This window comes from Haemaphysalis longicornis, unplaced genomic scaffold (genome assembly GCF_048455015.1).
Source record: "Haemaphysalis longicornis isolate Haplotype H1 unplaced genomic scaffold, Haemaphysalis longicornis Haplotype H1 scaffold_1, whole genome shotgun sequence".
Lineage (NCBI taxonomy): Eukaryota > Metazoa > Arthropoda > Arachnida > Ixodida > Ixodidae > Haemaphysalis > Haemaphysalis longicornis.
In genome coordinates this window covers 175,335,331-175,351,391 of record NW_027526203.1, presented here as the reverse complement: position 1 = coordinate 175,351,391, position 16,061 = coordinate 175,335,331, and the positions used below count along the sequence as shown (strand labels likewise).

Below are 16,061 nucleotides of genomic sequence, written 5' to 3'. Positions count from 1 at the left end.
ATCCTAAGGAGTGCAACAAAGCCATTGCCGTTGTTGCCCAAGTGTGGAGCGAGCTGTCGGAGTTTCCGGCCGCCGTTGCCAGATCAATGGTCAGCGAGTTTGCACGTGTGAATGATGGTGTTGTGACTGTGGGAGTGTTTAGAATACCACAACAAGGAAAGCAATGACAATCCTTTGTCCACAACCTTTAAAAGGGGATTGGTTCAGTCACACCAGTCCAGTGCTTTTTCGAAAATGTGAAAGGTTGCAGCCTGAGCTGCTCTGAATCTTTAGACAATGTGGAGAAGCGTGTACTGTCGCTAGTGGCAAAGTTATTCAAGCTGAAGAAGATACAGGAATATTTCGCGTGAAACTAAGGCAGTTTCATAAATGTTTTTATATCTATGACGTCCAGTTCTGTAGCCTGCTTATGTTGAATTATTCCCTATATCGAACTGAGTTTTTTTGCGTGTTCGATATAACCGGGTTTGACTGTACATGTAGACACAGATGCGGGACTGGCTCCACCTACGCCCTGAACATTCTGGCCAAGCTTCTACAAGTTTTGCTTTGAGGATTCGAAACCATCTTGCCTCAAAAAGTTAGTTGGTAATTTTTAACAACTGTATAGTCTGTATGAGCACACACAATCACTGTGAAAGCCAAAAACTGTTGACGTGTGGAAGCCGGCACTTCCATGACTGTGCTGCGTTCCGCTTTGACGCCAAGTGTTGGAAGGTGATTGCCGTGGTGTGCGGCGTGCCTGCCTCATCCTTCAGGGTGCAATGCACTTGCTTTGTGTTGCATTCATGGCCGACAGCCGCTCGATGAATTATGCTATCTAGCGGTGGCGGTGGCAGTGCGCTATGGGCAAGTGGCTGTAATAGGCCTGGGTCTTATATAGCATGACTGACATGGTCATTAGCATGGCCGTCATCAGTGCAACCTCTTTCTGTTTGCTGCAAGGGCTATTACAGAAGAGGCTTACACTGAGAGGGTTTTGTCACTCATAGGATCCGCATTCCTACCTTGCTGCGTAGTTAGTTTGGAGCGAGTGACATATTGTTCAATAAGCACTTTCTCAATACACGCTTTTGTTCAATACACGCTTTGTGCAATACACGCTTTCAATCTGCATCTCAGGAAGGGACCACAAACTTCATCTCAGAAAGTGAATCCTTCATCGTCGAGCCCATGATGGCATGCGCTGCTCTGGCGTCATCTCGCATCGCGTCGCCACCGCCCAGCATGTCTCACTGACTCTCCCTCATACTTTCATGATGAATTGGAGGAGCCGCCGAGGAGTGTTTCGCACTGCTTCGGCATACCGCCCTCCCCCTCACACTTTCGCCACACTTTCCTCCTCCCTTCATTTGCACGGTAACAAGGCCGGCGAGGACACTAAAGCACAGTAGCGGGCAGCTTAATGTGCTGAGCACTTTAAAGCGGTGGTTGTTTTTTGGGGGGAAGTACAGGAAATGTCTGTTGCATGATTTCTGCCCAAATTCTAGTCCTCTGGTGGTCCTGAATTACCCATAGCCACGCACTGCAGTGCACTTGATAGCCCATGTGTAGCTGCGAGAGAAAGCCCTAATTTGAAATAGCAGCTGGGGCCAAAGTCCTCACGTCATCCTATTTAACCTTAGCTCGATCTGCACTTATAGTCCACTTCATGGCCCAGGTGTAGCTGTGGCACAGTGCCCCAAGTTTAATACTAGAAGGGTGTTTGCTGCGATATAAACTGGGGCATGCAGGTTCCATTGAGGATGTTTTGAGGGGATGTGTAAAGAAGTGCGAAGCAGTGAAAAGTAAACTAGTATTTGGTGAGTTGGTGATTCATCTTAACAATACAGCGCAACAGAAACAAAGACTTCAGCTAAGGCACACAGGACGAGCACACAGGATGAGACACTGCAATAACGCTCGTCCTGTGTGCCTCAGCTTAAGTGTTTGTTTCTGTTGCACTGCATTGTTAAAGTTACATGTAATGTGGTAAGCAAAAGCGATGGTAAGCTGTATGTGCATCTTCTTGGCAAGCATGTATTCAAACCTCTTGCACATGTCCAGTAGTGAACAGCTGGCCATGCCCGATGTCCTACTTTTCCTGCAGAAACCCTACAACGGCTTTGGGAGGCAGGAGGCCAACTACTCTCACTCTGGGCCCCAGAACCAGGACAGCCAGCCAGCCAGGAACAACCAAAATGGAGCCCAGGGCAACGTGAAGGTGAGGGCCCCTTTTTGTTGATAGAAACTGATATCTTCATTCCAGCAAAGTGGCATGCATGCTGAGCCAAAGCAACCTTATGGCATAGTGAAAAGTAATGTGGTTCTACAGCCCACTGGCTGCATTGTACAGTGGGGTCCACTGTTAAAGGGAAACGGCGAGCGTGTGGATGCTGCGCTCCGCGAAGCGCCGGCGCCGAGAAGTGGCGAGAATCGGAGACAGCCGGCACATGCGCACTGACCGCACGAGGCGGGCGAAGACGCTCTGTCGTCTGCTACAGTGCTTCACTGTGCCGCCTACATCCTTCAAGTGTGAAATCCCTCAGCAATTGCAAGCTGAGTGGCACAGCAGAGCGCCGTAGCAGACGACAGAGCGTCTTCTCCCGCCTCGTGCGGTCAGTGCGCATGTGCCGGCTGTCTCCGATTCTCGTCACTTCTCGGCGCCAGCGCTTCGCGGAGCGCAGCATCCACACGCTCGCCGTTTTTTCCCTTTAACAGTGGACCCCATTGTACACCACAGGGCCTTAGGCATTGCCCCAGCATGCACATTCAAAATGGGCAAAAGTGCTGCCAAGTCATGGCCAGACAAAAGTGTGCGCAAAGGGAAATTTTTTCCTCCCTCCTTGCCCTTTCTTTTCGTAGATGTTATTTTAGCATGGAGCTATTGTAGGCTTGGCGGCATTTCTTAATCCTGAAGTCGGTTCAGTTGTGGCTGTTTTTCCTGTAGTCCCGGGTTCATGTAAAGGTTGCTTCACCCTGCTGATCGTGCAGTTTAGCAGTCCTCTTTCCTGCAACTGAGCTTCCCTTTTTATTAGCCATTCATGGCTGACTTCATCCTGCTGTGCCTTGTAGGTCGCACGAATGAAACGCAAGCGTTGAGGTATACAGGGGCATGTAAATTTAAAATTTGTGCATGTGGTGACTTTTCTAACACCTTTTATTAAAACCTTAAAGTTAAGGTTTTAAATAGTGCCAAATATGGTGGCTTATAATCACTGCAGGCATAGGGTACTCATTGATTTCCAGTTTGGTCATATGGTCACACTTCATGTGAGTGATCATCAGATTTGCTATACCGACCTGCTGCGCTGTGCAGCAACAGGCTACATAGAGGACCCTTGACGACTTGTTTATGCTGAAGGCCTTAGCAAAGAGCATATAGCTGCTTTAACTGGAGACCGCAATCATCACCCTTGTTCTGCAGAAACACAGCCATGAGAAGTTTTGTCATTTTTTAGCATGTGTTCAGTCTGCGTGACGTTCGGGTTCATTTTAAACGGGCTCAACTTATAATTTATATGTATTAGGGGTGTGGGAATACACTAATATTGTAATACGAATTCAATAGTACCTCTGCAAATAATTCGATTCGCGAATCAAGTATATGTACTACCGTATAATGCGGAATATAGGTCGAGATTTCTTACAGAAAAATTTGCCAAAAAGTCACCCCTCGACCTATATTGCAGTCACTGGCAGTTGTCATCTAGCGACCAGGCAGCCCATCGAGCCCATCCAAACCCCAAAGGCACCATCGCCACCACCATCAATCGGACGCGACGCCTACTTTGTTTTGTTGCTTCTCGCTGTCGGCGAATGTGTGCGTGCAGTTTTCTTCTTGCCCAAAATGAGTTTAGGAACTTGGTGCCAGTGTACTGTAGCATTTAAAAGAAAAGGGGCGTTTTCCAAGGCCAATTACGTGTCCGCCTTGCGCCAGTTCGGTATCGTTAAAGAAGTGTTGCTAGTGGCGTTAGCTGAAGGGGCAGCTCTCGGTATGCAACGCTCGGAAGGCCTCGTTTCATAGGCGCTGCTCTGTGCACCTGTGCTGCTGTACAAAGGGGCAAATTTTGTCCGCTAGCGTCGTGCGATGTCTCTACGAATGGATAGCCCAAGACCGCCTGCTCAGACTGGCTGTCGCTCCGGTCTGCACACGAGTGTGCCATGCTTTGCGCTCGCTTCACGATGACATCGTCTTGCGAGTGTTTAAGAAGTGCTGCATAAGCAATTCCCTGGACTGCACCGAGGACAATCTGCTGTGTGGGCGACAGCGAGCCAGAAGCAGTCATCTGACGAAACAAGTTATAATCTCAATAAAACAGTGGTTGGTACTAATTATTATTTTTTACATTTTTCGGCTACAAGGTAAGGGGGTCGACCTATATTCCGCCTCGACCTATATTCCGCATTATACGGTATTTGATTTTTCGAATAGTGGAGTGAAATTTCCGAACGTTCCCTGGCTTTGCAAAAGCATGAGACGTCGGCGCACGCTAACGCACTGCTGCTGCACCGTCTGCTCGGCAAGTTTCATCCAAATCTCACGTTCGACGAGCGTGCCTTGCAGAGGCCGTAAATTTTATGCCGCTGCACGGAGGAATGTGCGATTGCGTCACTAAGACCTTCTTTACATCTTCAATAAGCATCTTCTTTGCAAGCATGTATTCAAACCTCTTGCACATGACCAGTAGTGAAGAGCTGGCCATGCCCGATGTCCTTCTTTTCCTGCAGAAATCCTACAATGGCTTTGGGAGGCAGGGGATCAAGTACTCTCACTCCGGGCCCCAGAACCAGGACAGCCAGCCCGCCAGGAACTACCAAAATGGAGCCCAGGGCAACGCGAAGGCGAGGGCCCCTTTCTGTTGATGCAATTAGCTGATATCCTCATTCCAGCGAAGTGGCATGCATGCTGAGCCAAAGCAACCTTATCGCATAGTCGCAAGATGCACAGGCACCTTGTGCAGGCATTGCATTAAATGAGCATAGTTTCATGCGATTACTTGCTTTATTTCAACGTCTGTGGTATGATGAGTGTGACATCCGCAATAAAATGGCGTAGGCCGCAAGAAAGAGATTTTTTTATTTAGTTGCTGTTGTCCAAACGCAGAATTTTTTTTTTTTTTTTTTTTTTTGCTGATAAGCATTCTACGCCCGATCACGTGGTGTGAAATGGGATAACAAAGGTCACGATAACGGGCACACCATGCGACAGCCGCTACCTCACTTAGAGTTGCGTGCCTGTAGATGAAGCAAACTACCGTATTTACTCGCATAATCCTCGCACTTTTTTTCCGGAAAAGTCAATGCAAAGTTAGGGGTGCGAGAATTATGCGGGAAAAAAAAAATCCGGTGCACAGTGTTGCCAATTTGTCTTATGCCAATCCCGCTAAATGTAGCGGTCGTTTTTTGTATAGGTAAGCTCAGTGTTGCCAACAGCAGCTATTTCTTTTTATTTTATTATTTACAACGTAAACATTCTCCCGTCGATGAGCGATCATGAAATTGCCGGCTTTGCTTTCTGGTGCGCGCCTTATCTCGTCGTCGTATGTGCGTGCCCTACTCCAGTAACGCACGTTGAAGTCGGTGACGCCGAAGTGCCTGCCTGCGGCACGTTTGCCGTGTTCGATCGCGTACTCTTTCGCTTTCAATTTGAAAGCGGCAGTGTAGCTGGCGTTCCTCCCCATGGCGAAGCGGCACCAAGCACAAAACAATTAGATCAAAAAGTTCTCAAAACGGCAGCGAGCTATCCACCACTGACGCGAGTGACTCACTGACTGCTGCCGCTCAACGGCGGGACCACGACGGCGACACGACGACACGACAGCGGGCTGCGCGAACACCGACTAGTTGCGCGCACGCGAAACATGCGCGAAACCGGCTGAAGGACAGTGTGAGTAGCGTGTTAGGGCGCCTGTTAGGGAGTAGCCATGCAGGTTGTTAGGGCGCCTGGATGGCCTTGGATACACAGCGCTCTCCGCCGAACGGAGAGGCGGCGGGGGAGGGCGCGCGTTGGAGAGCGCGTGCACCATGCGGGTTTCGTGAGCAGGCAACTTTCGCCGCTGCAAAGTTGGGGGTGTTAGGAATATTCGAGGAACCAAAAAATTCAAGTTTTGGTGGCTCACATTAGGGGTGCGAGGATTACGCAAGTGCGAGGATTACGCGAGTAAATACGGTACTAAAACTGCAGCGAGAACAAATATATTTTTTAAATCTTTAACTGTTCACGTAATTCACGGACAGCAACACTGTCCCGATGCACTTTGAGTAACCTCGTCAACTTCGTGCATCATAGGATATTTAGGCGTTTATATGAGTAGAATTTACGTTTTCTAATTTCTCTCTTTTTAAGTTACCTACCCACTTTATAGCGGGCGCTCCTTTCAACAACCAATTCAAGAACAAATATTGCATTAGAAATAAAACGAGATAGAAATTCTTTGGCTCGGAGACATAAAGGTACTGTGACATCGTGTAGGAAGTGATTATTTAAATATTAAAATACACAGTGGTCACGCAAGGATAAATCAGGGGTCAGGGGAAGAAAATGACTTACAATTGCGGCCTCTTTTGTGTGTTGCATGGCACTTTGAGTGTGAGCTTCCCAAAGCAAGGGCACTTCGGCCCTTGCACCGTTCTGTCATGTCGGCGTTTTTGGGACTAAGGCCCCTGAATATGCACTGCTCTGGGCAGCCGCCGCCCAGGCAAACAGCGGCTGTGGATGCAATGGAGAGGCTTTTGTTGTGACCGAGGTCGAAGATGGCCATCGGGTATTTTAACTTTGGCGAGCGCCATCTGCCTATAACAGGGCTGGTGACCCTCAAGCCTTCACGTGTAGGATAAAGCCTGGAACTCGCTCAGCGAACCGCAGCGTGCCCTTTTCGTCAACTCCCTGTTCCCCAGTTTCCTTAGGTTAGTGAAAAATACCGCCGAAGAAAACTGCCTAATCGCGGAGGAGAAAATTACTGTCTGCAACACCGCTTTCTGAAGGGGACACGCAGTGCGCACAAGCTGAGCCCATTCAATTATCCCACGCCAACACCCTCCCGGGCTCCACAGAAACGTGAAAAAGAATGAAGGGGTGACGCGCAGAAGAGTGGCATACTTTGCTATGTGCCTCATCCACAAAGGCCCTCAGCCCAACCACGACATTCATTCAGCTAAAGCACACGTTTCGCCCAATACGCAGACCCTTCGCTTTCTTCAGTTACCTGCATGCCACTGCCGCTTGCACGTGGTTCTGTTTACACATACAAAGATCGTCTTTTCCCTTTCGGCCCTTTATCGTACCAGTCTTCACTCATCAATGGCGGGCGGCCTCTTTTCTTCCACCGCGAGTCAGTGCAGACCAATCCTTGCTTCCCCGGTTATACCTTGACGAGTCAATCTCCACTGCTGAGAACGACTCAGCCGGCCAATTATTCTCTGTGTAGTGACATGCCACACACAAAGGGGCACAACGTGGGCTGAGCTTACCACGAGGGCGCCATCACTTTTGGAGCTGCACCCCTCAGCAATTATCCTAACCCGGGCGCTTCGTTTTGTATAAGCACCAATGCGTTAGGACAGGCATTGGGTCGTGAATGTTTTTAATAGTGGCACATCCGAAGGATATGCGCCTTTGTTCACAGGCGACATACCAGGCATAACAGGCAGCACGGTGCCGGCCGAAAAAATTTAAAAATTTCGGGAAGGGGGGGGGGGGGGGGCTGAAGGTAGCTCCTTCCCCCCCCTCGGCTACGCCACTGGAACTTGCAAAGGGCAGATAGAGGAACCCGCGTGAGGGAGGCAAACTAGACAAACTGGGAGATCACAACAGCGTTTAGAACCCAAACCTTGATCGAGATCTTACCGAAAGTCGCAAGAAAATCGCCGTCATTCATAATTTTCTCTTGCTAAGAGCCTGGGAAGTTCGCCAATTTGGTGAAAAGGAGGCACTATGTGCGGCGCAGTGGGCAGAATATGGTTCCTTAAAAACTACGGAGTGACGAGGGGGGTGCAGTAAAAATTTCTGAGGGGGAGGGGGGGGGAGGGGGGGTTGAACCCCCCAAACCCCCCTCTGGCTACGCCACTGCCATCGGGTACCCAAATGGGAACAGTCCTAGTCCGAGTCAGTGCTGCTAAAGTTGCTAGCCGTTGCCTCGTCATCACCGCCAGTAGCCTTCAGAGGTTTCATCTCCATCCCACACCGGGCGGTCTTCAGTCGCATCCAGGGCATTGGGTGTGCCCATCTTCTTGAAGCTCTTGACGACGACGTCTGCGATGATCATTCCCCACGATTCCGATATCCAGCTGCACAGCATCTCCACCAACGGTCTCCTTATCTTGCCAGCTGGCGTGAGAGCGTGCTTTGAATGGCTTGTTCAAAGACGGTTTCAAAGGCTGGCGCATGGACGTTAAGCCACCTGGAATGACAGTGAGCTCAGTGCGTAGGTCGCCTTCAGTTCCTGGTGTGGCCGTCTCCAGTAGCGCACGCTGAACTCGTAGACACCAAAGGGCCTGCTTGCGGCGCGGTTGCCATGCTCTATAGTGTATTCAATAGCTTTCAGCTTGAAAGCAGCTCTATAACTGGCATACCGCCCCATGGAGAAGGGGCACCAAAACCAGCGTGGTTTCAATACCGGCAGCTGGTCTCAGTTCGTCTTCGTCACTGGGTCACAGGCTGGGGACACTGGACTGGAAACATCGATGTGCTGGACTGGCATGCAGCAGGGCAGGTGCAGCCTGATGCGGCCCACGTAGCCTCCACAGTCGATTAAAGCCAAAAACAGCGCTGAGCTGGAGGACAAGGATGGGAATGAACACTGCACCCTTCACCAAACACGTTATGCGGCGACAGTACAAGCGAGATGAACCGTGTAATGGGGGTGAAGCGATCTATTTGGGAGAAGTTGGCGATGCAATCCTTTTACGATTTAGCCATGACAGCTCAATCCATGCCTCCCCGTCCCCCTGTCTTAAATGTCCAATAAATGCTTATAAATAAATAATAACAAATAATAAACTGGAAAACAAAATTGACATTAGATTGGATTGGAAAACATTTATTGAGCATAAAGGTGGGTGGCTTTCTCAGTCCAGATAGCCGCGAGCTAGCGCAGCTGCTTGGGCGCGAGTGATGAGGCGCATAGAGTTTCTCACTTGGTCCTCGCACCGTGAGCTGGCCAGCTCGCGCTCCCACTGCTCAGGGGATGGGGAAGGGAGGGGGTTTGGCGCGTAGGGGCATTCCCAGACCAGGTGGCAGGTAGTGTTTGGGACGGAGCAAGAAGGGCAGTTGTAAGGGTAAGTGGAGGGAGAGATGTAGTGGAGTATCGTGGTGTTGTAGAATGTGTTGGTCTGCAGTCGAAAAATAGTTATTTTCACTTGGCCTCACACCCGAAGTGCACACATCATGGTTGTGCTGTTCTGTGCACTTATGGCCGCCTCTACCCACACACTTGCAAAAGAGAATTCTTGGGGCTAAAAAAAGAAATTTCAAAAGAAAGCATACAATAAAAGAAGGAAGATGTACGTAACTGAGTGAAAATGTTTTGAGAGGTTAGAGGTTAATCCGAAGGAAACACTGGTTAAAACTATGCACAAAGAGTGTTTTAATTTAAAACTATATGTAATGCAAAATTTCAGGTAGGGTTTCTCTAACCACTGGTGCTTCTAAAATATTTTGTGAGTTGCATCACAATGCTTCTGACATTTCCTGAACAGATAAACGATTAAGCTTCCGGCATGTACATATTGAAAAAAAAAAAAAGAACAGTGGTTATGGCTGGGTTTTCTTTTTTTTTTTTGGTTCAGCCATTAATGATTGTTCAAGCCTGCTGTACCATATGTACTTAGAGGAAGCACTGAACAGTGCAAGTTTTCAACTAATCTTTGTCTTTTAATCAAGGCCACCGATTTGTTTTCTTCAGAGTTGAAGGATTTTAACCAAACTAGGCTCACTTTGAAAAACTTTTGAGGTTGAGGAACACACCGCATGCTGAAACTTGTACCACTACTTGCTTAGAACTGTAGCCAGGCTGCCGTGCTCTAATTCCTCGTGCTTGTGCACCCATAGGTTCCTGAAAACCGCCGCAGCTCCCAGAACTTTCATGGCCAGGTATGCTTCTAGTTTGTGTCTTCATCTGCCTGCGAAAATGGTCGTGTGTTTGAGATTTCAGCGCACGTTAAAGATCCCCAGGTGGTCAAAATTAGTCCGGAGCCCTCCACATTGGTGCGCCTCATCACCTGTGTGGGGTCGGTGCGTTCCAGGGGCCACGCAGACAAAATACAAGTTTGTTTTATTCGAAATATTTCATGTTTTATAGTGCCCTCAGCACTTGTCAAGATGCAAACGATGTTTTATTCACTGAGAAATAAATCAATTTAGGTAAGTTAAAATTTTTATTTTCTCGCTAAATCGCCTGTTTTCGTAGTCTGCGATGATGTCACAGGAACCGACCGCTCTGCAGCCCATTGCAAAGCCTTGTTTACCATTAGTGAACCTAGATAGCGCCACCATCCCGTGGTAAGTCGTTTTCTGCCTTCAGTTTGTTTTTGACCATATTTAAAGCTGGCTTGTTTTTGTTCAGGAAGAAAATAATCGTTTCACCCGCCGTGGTGGCTCAGTGGCTAAGGCGTTGCGCTGCTGAGCACGAGGTCGCGGGTTCGATTCCCGGCCGCGGCGGCCGCTTTTCTGATGGAGGCGAAAAGCAAAAACGCCCGTGTGTTCGAGATTTCGGCACACGATAAAGATCCCCAGGTGGTCAAAATTAATCCGGAGCCCTCCACTACGGCGCGCCTCATCGCCTCCGTTGCGTTGGCGCGTTAAACCCTACAATCAATCATCAAAATAATCGTTTCATGAAACACAGTGCTCGCCTGACAAATATGATCGCGTAAGACACTGTTGCTTGCATCACTCGGCCAGTATCGTCTGAAACAATCCCAAAGCCCCGCAGTCCTGTGAGCTAAACCGAGCATAGTGCGCACAGTACGAACAGCAGTACGCATCAATACTTCTATGTTTACGTGTGCTTTCGTAACTTCCACTGTTTGTCCCTCCATTCATACTGCTTTGAAAAGAATGTGCCCTAAATTTAAGCGCAAATATCTCGTTCGGCAAGCTTATAAGCTCTGCCTAATTTTCGTTTGCTTTTGCCGGCCAGAGTCAATCGCAGAGCTGGCTGGTGTGACATCATAGGTTCTGTTGCGGGATATGAGCTAGTGGATCGCATGGGCATTCCTTTTTTCCCTAATTATATAGCTTATTTGAGCGGAGGTTACGTTAAGTGGTGTCAGTATGATTCTAACGAGGCAATCTTTTGAATGAAGCAAACTTGTGTTTTGTATGCTGGACCCTTTTAACCTCGTAATCAGTCAATCATCTACCTGCTGTCACAAAGCTCGGTGCTTTTGCACTTGTGCACCCATGTGACTCTCAGGCCACTGGCTTGGCTGGGGCGATTTGTTCCACAAAAGTGGTTCATGGCTGGCCGTTGCAGGCCTTCCTTTGTATACGTATGTCTAATTATTTCTACATGGATTCAACGAATAAATCGATCTTCTGTCTGTGTATCTGTCAGCTGCAGTAGTTTAAAAGGCAAATGTGAGCTCTATAAAAGACAAGTGTACATTTGCTGTTGGTGCAGATTGTATGCTAGAGATCCCTGCTAGTGTCAGTTAATCCATTTCTGGTGAATTTAGGCATTGTGGTTATGCAGTACCTGTCAACCAAATGTGCAGTCTCGGTAGTAAATTAATTTGAGGGCTGTAGTTTGCATCAGGTAATGCAGTCCTTGTTGCCACTTAGTGGGAAATACGTTTGAACTATGACTGAACCTGATTGACATGACTCACAACTCCTCCAAACAGAGTTGAAACTTTCAAGCTTCTATTTGTTGCTATCGTGGGTACAGCGGGCCACTGCCACCACTGCCATAATTGATTTCAACTGTTGGGTAACTGCCAGATGGAATGGGCTGACCCAAAGCGCTGTCTGCTTTCTCAATATTTTTACGAGTGGAAATATATGCCTTTTGCTGCTGTATGGTGACCTTAACATTTGATACAGATATTTTGTTTTTGTGCATCAGGGCACGAAGGCAAACATCTGCAATGAAGTATAACTTTTTCATTGACGGGACTACTATAGTTTGTGATCCCATGGCAAGATGTGGAGCAACTAAAGAAAGCACATTGTCTTGGTCCTTCCTGCTTTCAGATTGTTGAGCTTCAGATTCGTGGGATTTGTTCAGAAAGCAAGGGGTATGAATCACACACAGAGCTGGCACACAGGATTTGCTTAACACATATTTCAGATAATGTAGCCAGCCATATGGAAATTAAGAGATTTACCACTGGCATCTAACGGTCACAATTTGTGACTACAACAATCACATTTCCATCATTGCATTTAGCTGTAAGCATTGAGAGGGATTGATTATCATGAGTGGCATATTGAAATGTGTCCTGAGAGCAGTCAGCCACAAAAGATGTTTTATGACGATGACATGTCCGAACCTTGTGCGTTGTTGTGTTGCTTTTGCACAGAAACAGCCGGGAGGTGAAAAAAAGCCCAAGCCACAACACGAGGTAGGTAGCCACAGGCAAATACAGTGGTGTGCCTGGCTTCTTGAGCATGTTTGCGTTTGGGCTCCTATTCTACTAGGCATGTTGGTTAATTGGTAAATTAGTGGAGCTGTGTTTTTTCATGTTAGGGCACTCCAGCAAAGTAGAACCCCACTGTTGCGTTCCGGGTGGTACGTTTTCCCAGCTGCAAAGTCGGGCTTGATCGGTCCCGGCATCGCCCCCATAGGAGCCCATATATTAGGAGCCCCCTATTTCGTTGTAATCGCAGGAACGTTCCTGCATGCTACATTGAAAACAGGCGCTCTGATCCGGCCTGACCGATGGGCTCCGATAGAGGTTCAAACGAGCTGCCAAAAATGAAGCAAAAGCAGGGTAACGAAAGGGGATTCCCCTGAAGTCTTGTGATCATCTCACCGCGATGCGGTGGTCAGTGGCAACTTGAGTTTCTGCATAGATAATTTAAAAACAAACAAATCAATAGTCATAAAATTATATAAAAATATAAACTAGCAAATGTTCATTTACATAAACTGATTTTTTTATTACTACTGCGAAAGTTAAAAAGAATTCCCTGTGCCTCTTGGGATGGCGTCGTCGCCGTGCGATGGTTGGCAAAAACTCTCGCTTTGTCTGCTAGATAAACTTCTGCGACGTGGAGCCGTTGCATGGAAGATAATGCACCCCGTAGCTTGAAGACAGCACATAAATATTAAAAACCGGGCGGGAAGGGAGTATTCCTCTGGGCTAAAACATGCACCGGTAGCACGGCAGTTGCCAATGTTTCTTCTCCTAATCTACCCTTGATTTTTCACGGTTGACAAAAAGCGCTGCCAAGCTCAGACTAGCACCTCACTGCATAAACACGCACTTATCGGGGAAAGATTCAGTGAATGTGATATCGCATAGAACAAAAGTATATATAGGCATAGTTTCATACAATAATATTTGTATGAAACTCTGTGTTTAGGTAGACCTATATGATGTATTCAGTGCTAAGGAAATTGTGGTGCTGTTTTTTCTTATAATCGCACACTACAAATTTGCTCGTGATTGTCTGTTCTATGGAAGCATGAATATTGATTTCACTGTCAGAGTATGCCTATGCACATCGTGCTGAACAGAAAATAAGTACTAAAGGCCGATATAGTAACCCTTAAGCGTAGTTACCTAACATTTCGCAGACATTAAAAGAGAAAAACTGACAAAAAAGTATAACAGTACAGCACTGGTGGGAATCGAACCTCGGCCGTTTGTGTGTGAAGCGAGTATTCTACCTCTGCGCCACATTTTGAAGTCTCGCGATCGCAGCGCCCCTATCAAATTTTACCCATTTTTGGCTTCACTTTGAATGTATTAAAAGTATGAACATTTGGACCACTCTGTGTTCTAATTCACTCTAGCGCTGACGGCCATGTTGGCTTTTCATGAGGATTGGCCTGGCTTGGCTGTGAGATTAGTAGCACGAAGTGGTGACATTTGCTTCACACGGAAAAACTGCAGAGGGCGTCTGGGAAGGCTGCACTAAGTTATGGTCCCTAGAAATATGTGCTAGTCTGCCGACCGTCGGCCGCGAAGGGGGCTCCTCCGTGATGCATGCAGCGGCGGCGCTGCAGTCAATCGGAGCGCGGTGGCCGGCCGGCGCGATGGGTAACGGCGGACGGGGCTCTGCCGTGCCGCTGCTGCCTTCGTATTTCTGCCCTATTTCTGGGCGGGTTCAGCCCATTTTAACTGCCCCTTTTCGAACCCTATCCGTTTCTGTCGACAAACCAGATTAGCCAAATAAGTTGGCTGTTACCAGTACGAAGAGTTTTAACCGAAGTGTGAAGTGACAGGAGTACGTTTTCGCGTATTATGAAGGATCGAGTTTTCTCAAAACCGCGGAATCGTGTCGCTACACTATTTCGATTTCGACACATACCGTATTTATTCGAATATAGGTCGACCTTTTTTTTCCGAAAATGTGCTTAAAAATTGAGGGTCGACCTATAATCGTGACCGAAGAACCTCGACCTATAGTCGTGATCAAAAATGGCGGGCGCAACGAGCGATCCGTTTCTCCGTCGCGCCCGGCGCTCCTCAATTTGAGGCGGCAGCGCGGAGCATCTAGAACAAAGACAGGCAAGAAAATAAAGGAAAAAATAACAAAACAATCAGCGTAAGAAAACCACCCACAGTCACTGCCGGCTATCGCGCATTACCTGCGGCCGAACCGGACACGAGCGAGCTTACGTACTGGCTAGAGAGCCAGATTGGCTTGGCTTGGTGTCTTTGGCTTGGCTAGGTGACTTTCGCCACCTAGCGTAGCCACCTCGTGAACGGAACGGCGTTGCCTGCTTCGCTCGCTGTCTCTACTATCTCCCGTTCTCCGTTTCATGCGCTTTCTTTGTGTTTGCTTCGTTGTGATTTCCGCACACAACGTTTTTCTCGTGCGCATTTCGCGATGTCACGTCGGACTTTAAGCGGCGGGTGATCCTGTTTGCTGAGAACTTGAACAACTGCGCCGCTCAGCGAGAGTTAGTCGTTAATGAAAAGCTGATCAAGGGATGGCGGAAACAGCGGGACGAACTTTTTGCTTGTAGGGGACTGCGTCGTGCGTTTCGTGGTGGGAGGCACGATGCTCTCGAGAAAAAACTCCGGCTGCACGTGGAAGAGAAGCGTGCGAAAGGACACCGAGTGTCCTGCGAAGATATTCAGACCAAAGCTCAACAGTTAGCGCTGCGTGGCGGGATTGGCCGTTCAGCCTTCAAAGCCAGTCGGGGGCGGGGGTGGGTAATAGGCCTCCTGCGCTGGAGTTTCGGCGACATGCAGCGCCCCTAGCGGCCGACGCCTCTGGGTAGTACAAAAGCAGACGACCCTCACCGCCCTCCATGTGTTTCAATTACAAGCCAGAGTGGAAGTTGGTTGTGGCGCTTTGTGTCGTGTTTAAATGACTGCATACTGTATGAAATAGCCCTTAAAGTAGTTGCAGAGGCTAAACAAAATAATATCCGCTAAAAGAAGCCGATTTATCGGCTTTGTTTTGAGCGAGCTGTCGCGGTGGTCGCGGCGTGGGACAGTATCGCCAGGTCGGGTGGTTTAACTGTTTGACGACAGTTACAGTTTTTCTTCTTGCGTGTGGTCGACAAAGGAAAGTTCATGAGTAGCATAAACACGGAACGCTTCTCATCCTATATCCTGAGGTAACTGCAAAAGGTTGATTCAGCGGCAGCATGCAAGCGAACGCAAGAATTGCGCAGCCGACTCAGCTGACACTGCTGGCCTGGCACCGTCTTTGAAACGAGTGGAAATTTTGTTTCGTATTTTCGCAAACTAAATGATTCTTGTGTAACGTTTTACGCCGCACGATTTACGAACGGCAGGGCACATGTATACTAGCGAGTAGCTGGGGCAATAGCGCCAAATAAACAAATTAAGCGCTATTAAAGGACGCAAAACATGCACCAAATCACACGCCCGCTGCCTGCAGACATGTCACAGCATAACATAACACAGCCGCATACACGGCGCGAGGCCCCGAA

The 16,061-nt window shown here is 48.2% G+C and overlaps 1 protein-coding gene across 6 annotated transcripts in view; it reads left to right on the top strand.

Moving 5' to 3' along the window:
• Positions 1-16,061, top strand: part of LOC144139582 (uncharacterized) — a 141,496-nt gene that overhangs the window by 104,342 nt on the left and 21,093 nt on the right. For 5 of the 6 annotated variants that reach the window (XM_077671893.1, XM_077671910.1, XM_077671897.1 and 2 more), the window contains 4 exons: positions 2,090-2,203; positions 4,711-4,824; positions 10,031-10,072; positions 12,505-12,546. In XM_077671893.1, the coding sequence (XP_077528019.1) occupies positions 2,090-2,203; positions 4,711-4,824; positions 10,031-10,072; positions 12,505-12,546 (312 nt within the window). The remainder of the gene's footprint in view (positions 1-2,089; positions 2,204-4,710; positions 4,825-10,030; positions 10,073-12,504; positions 12,547-16,061) is intronic. The other variant, XM_077671913.1, reaches the window with a different exon arrangement.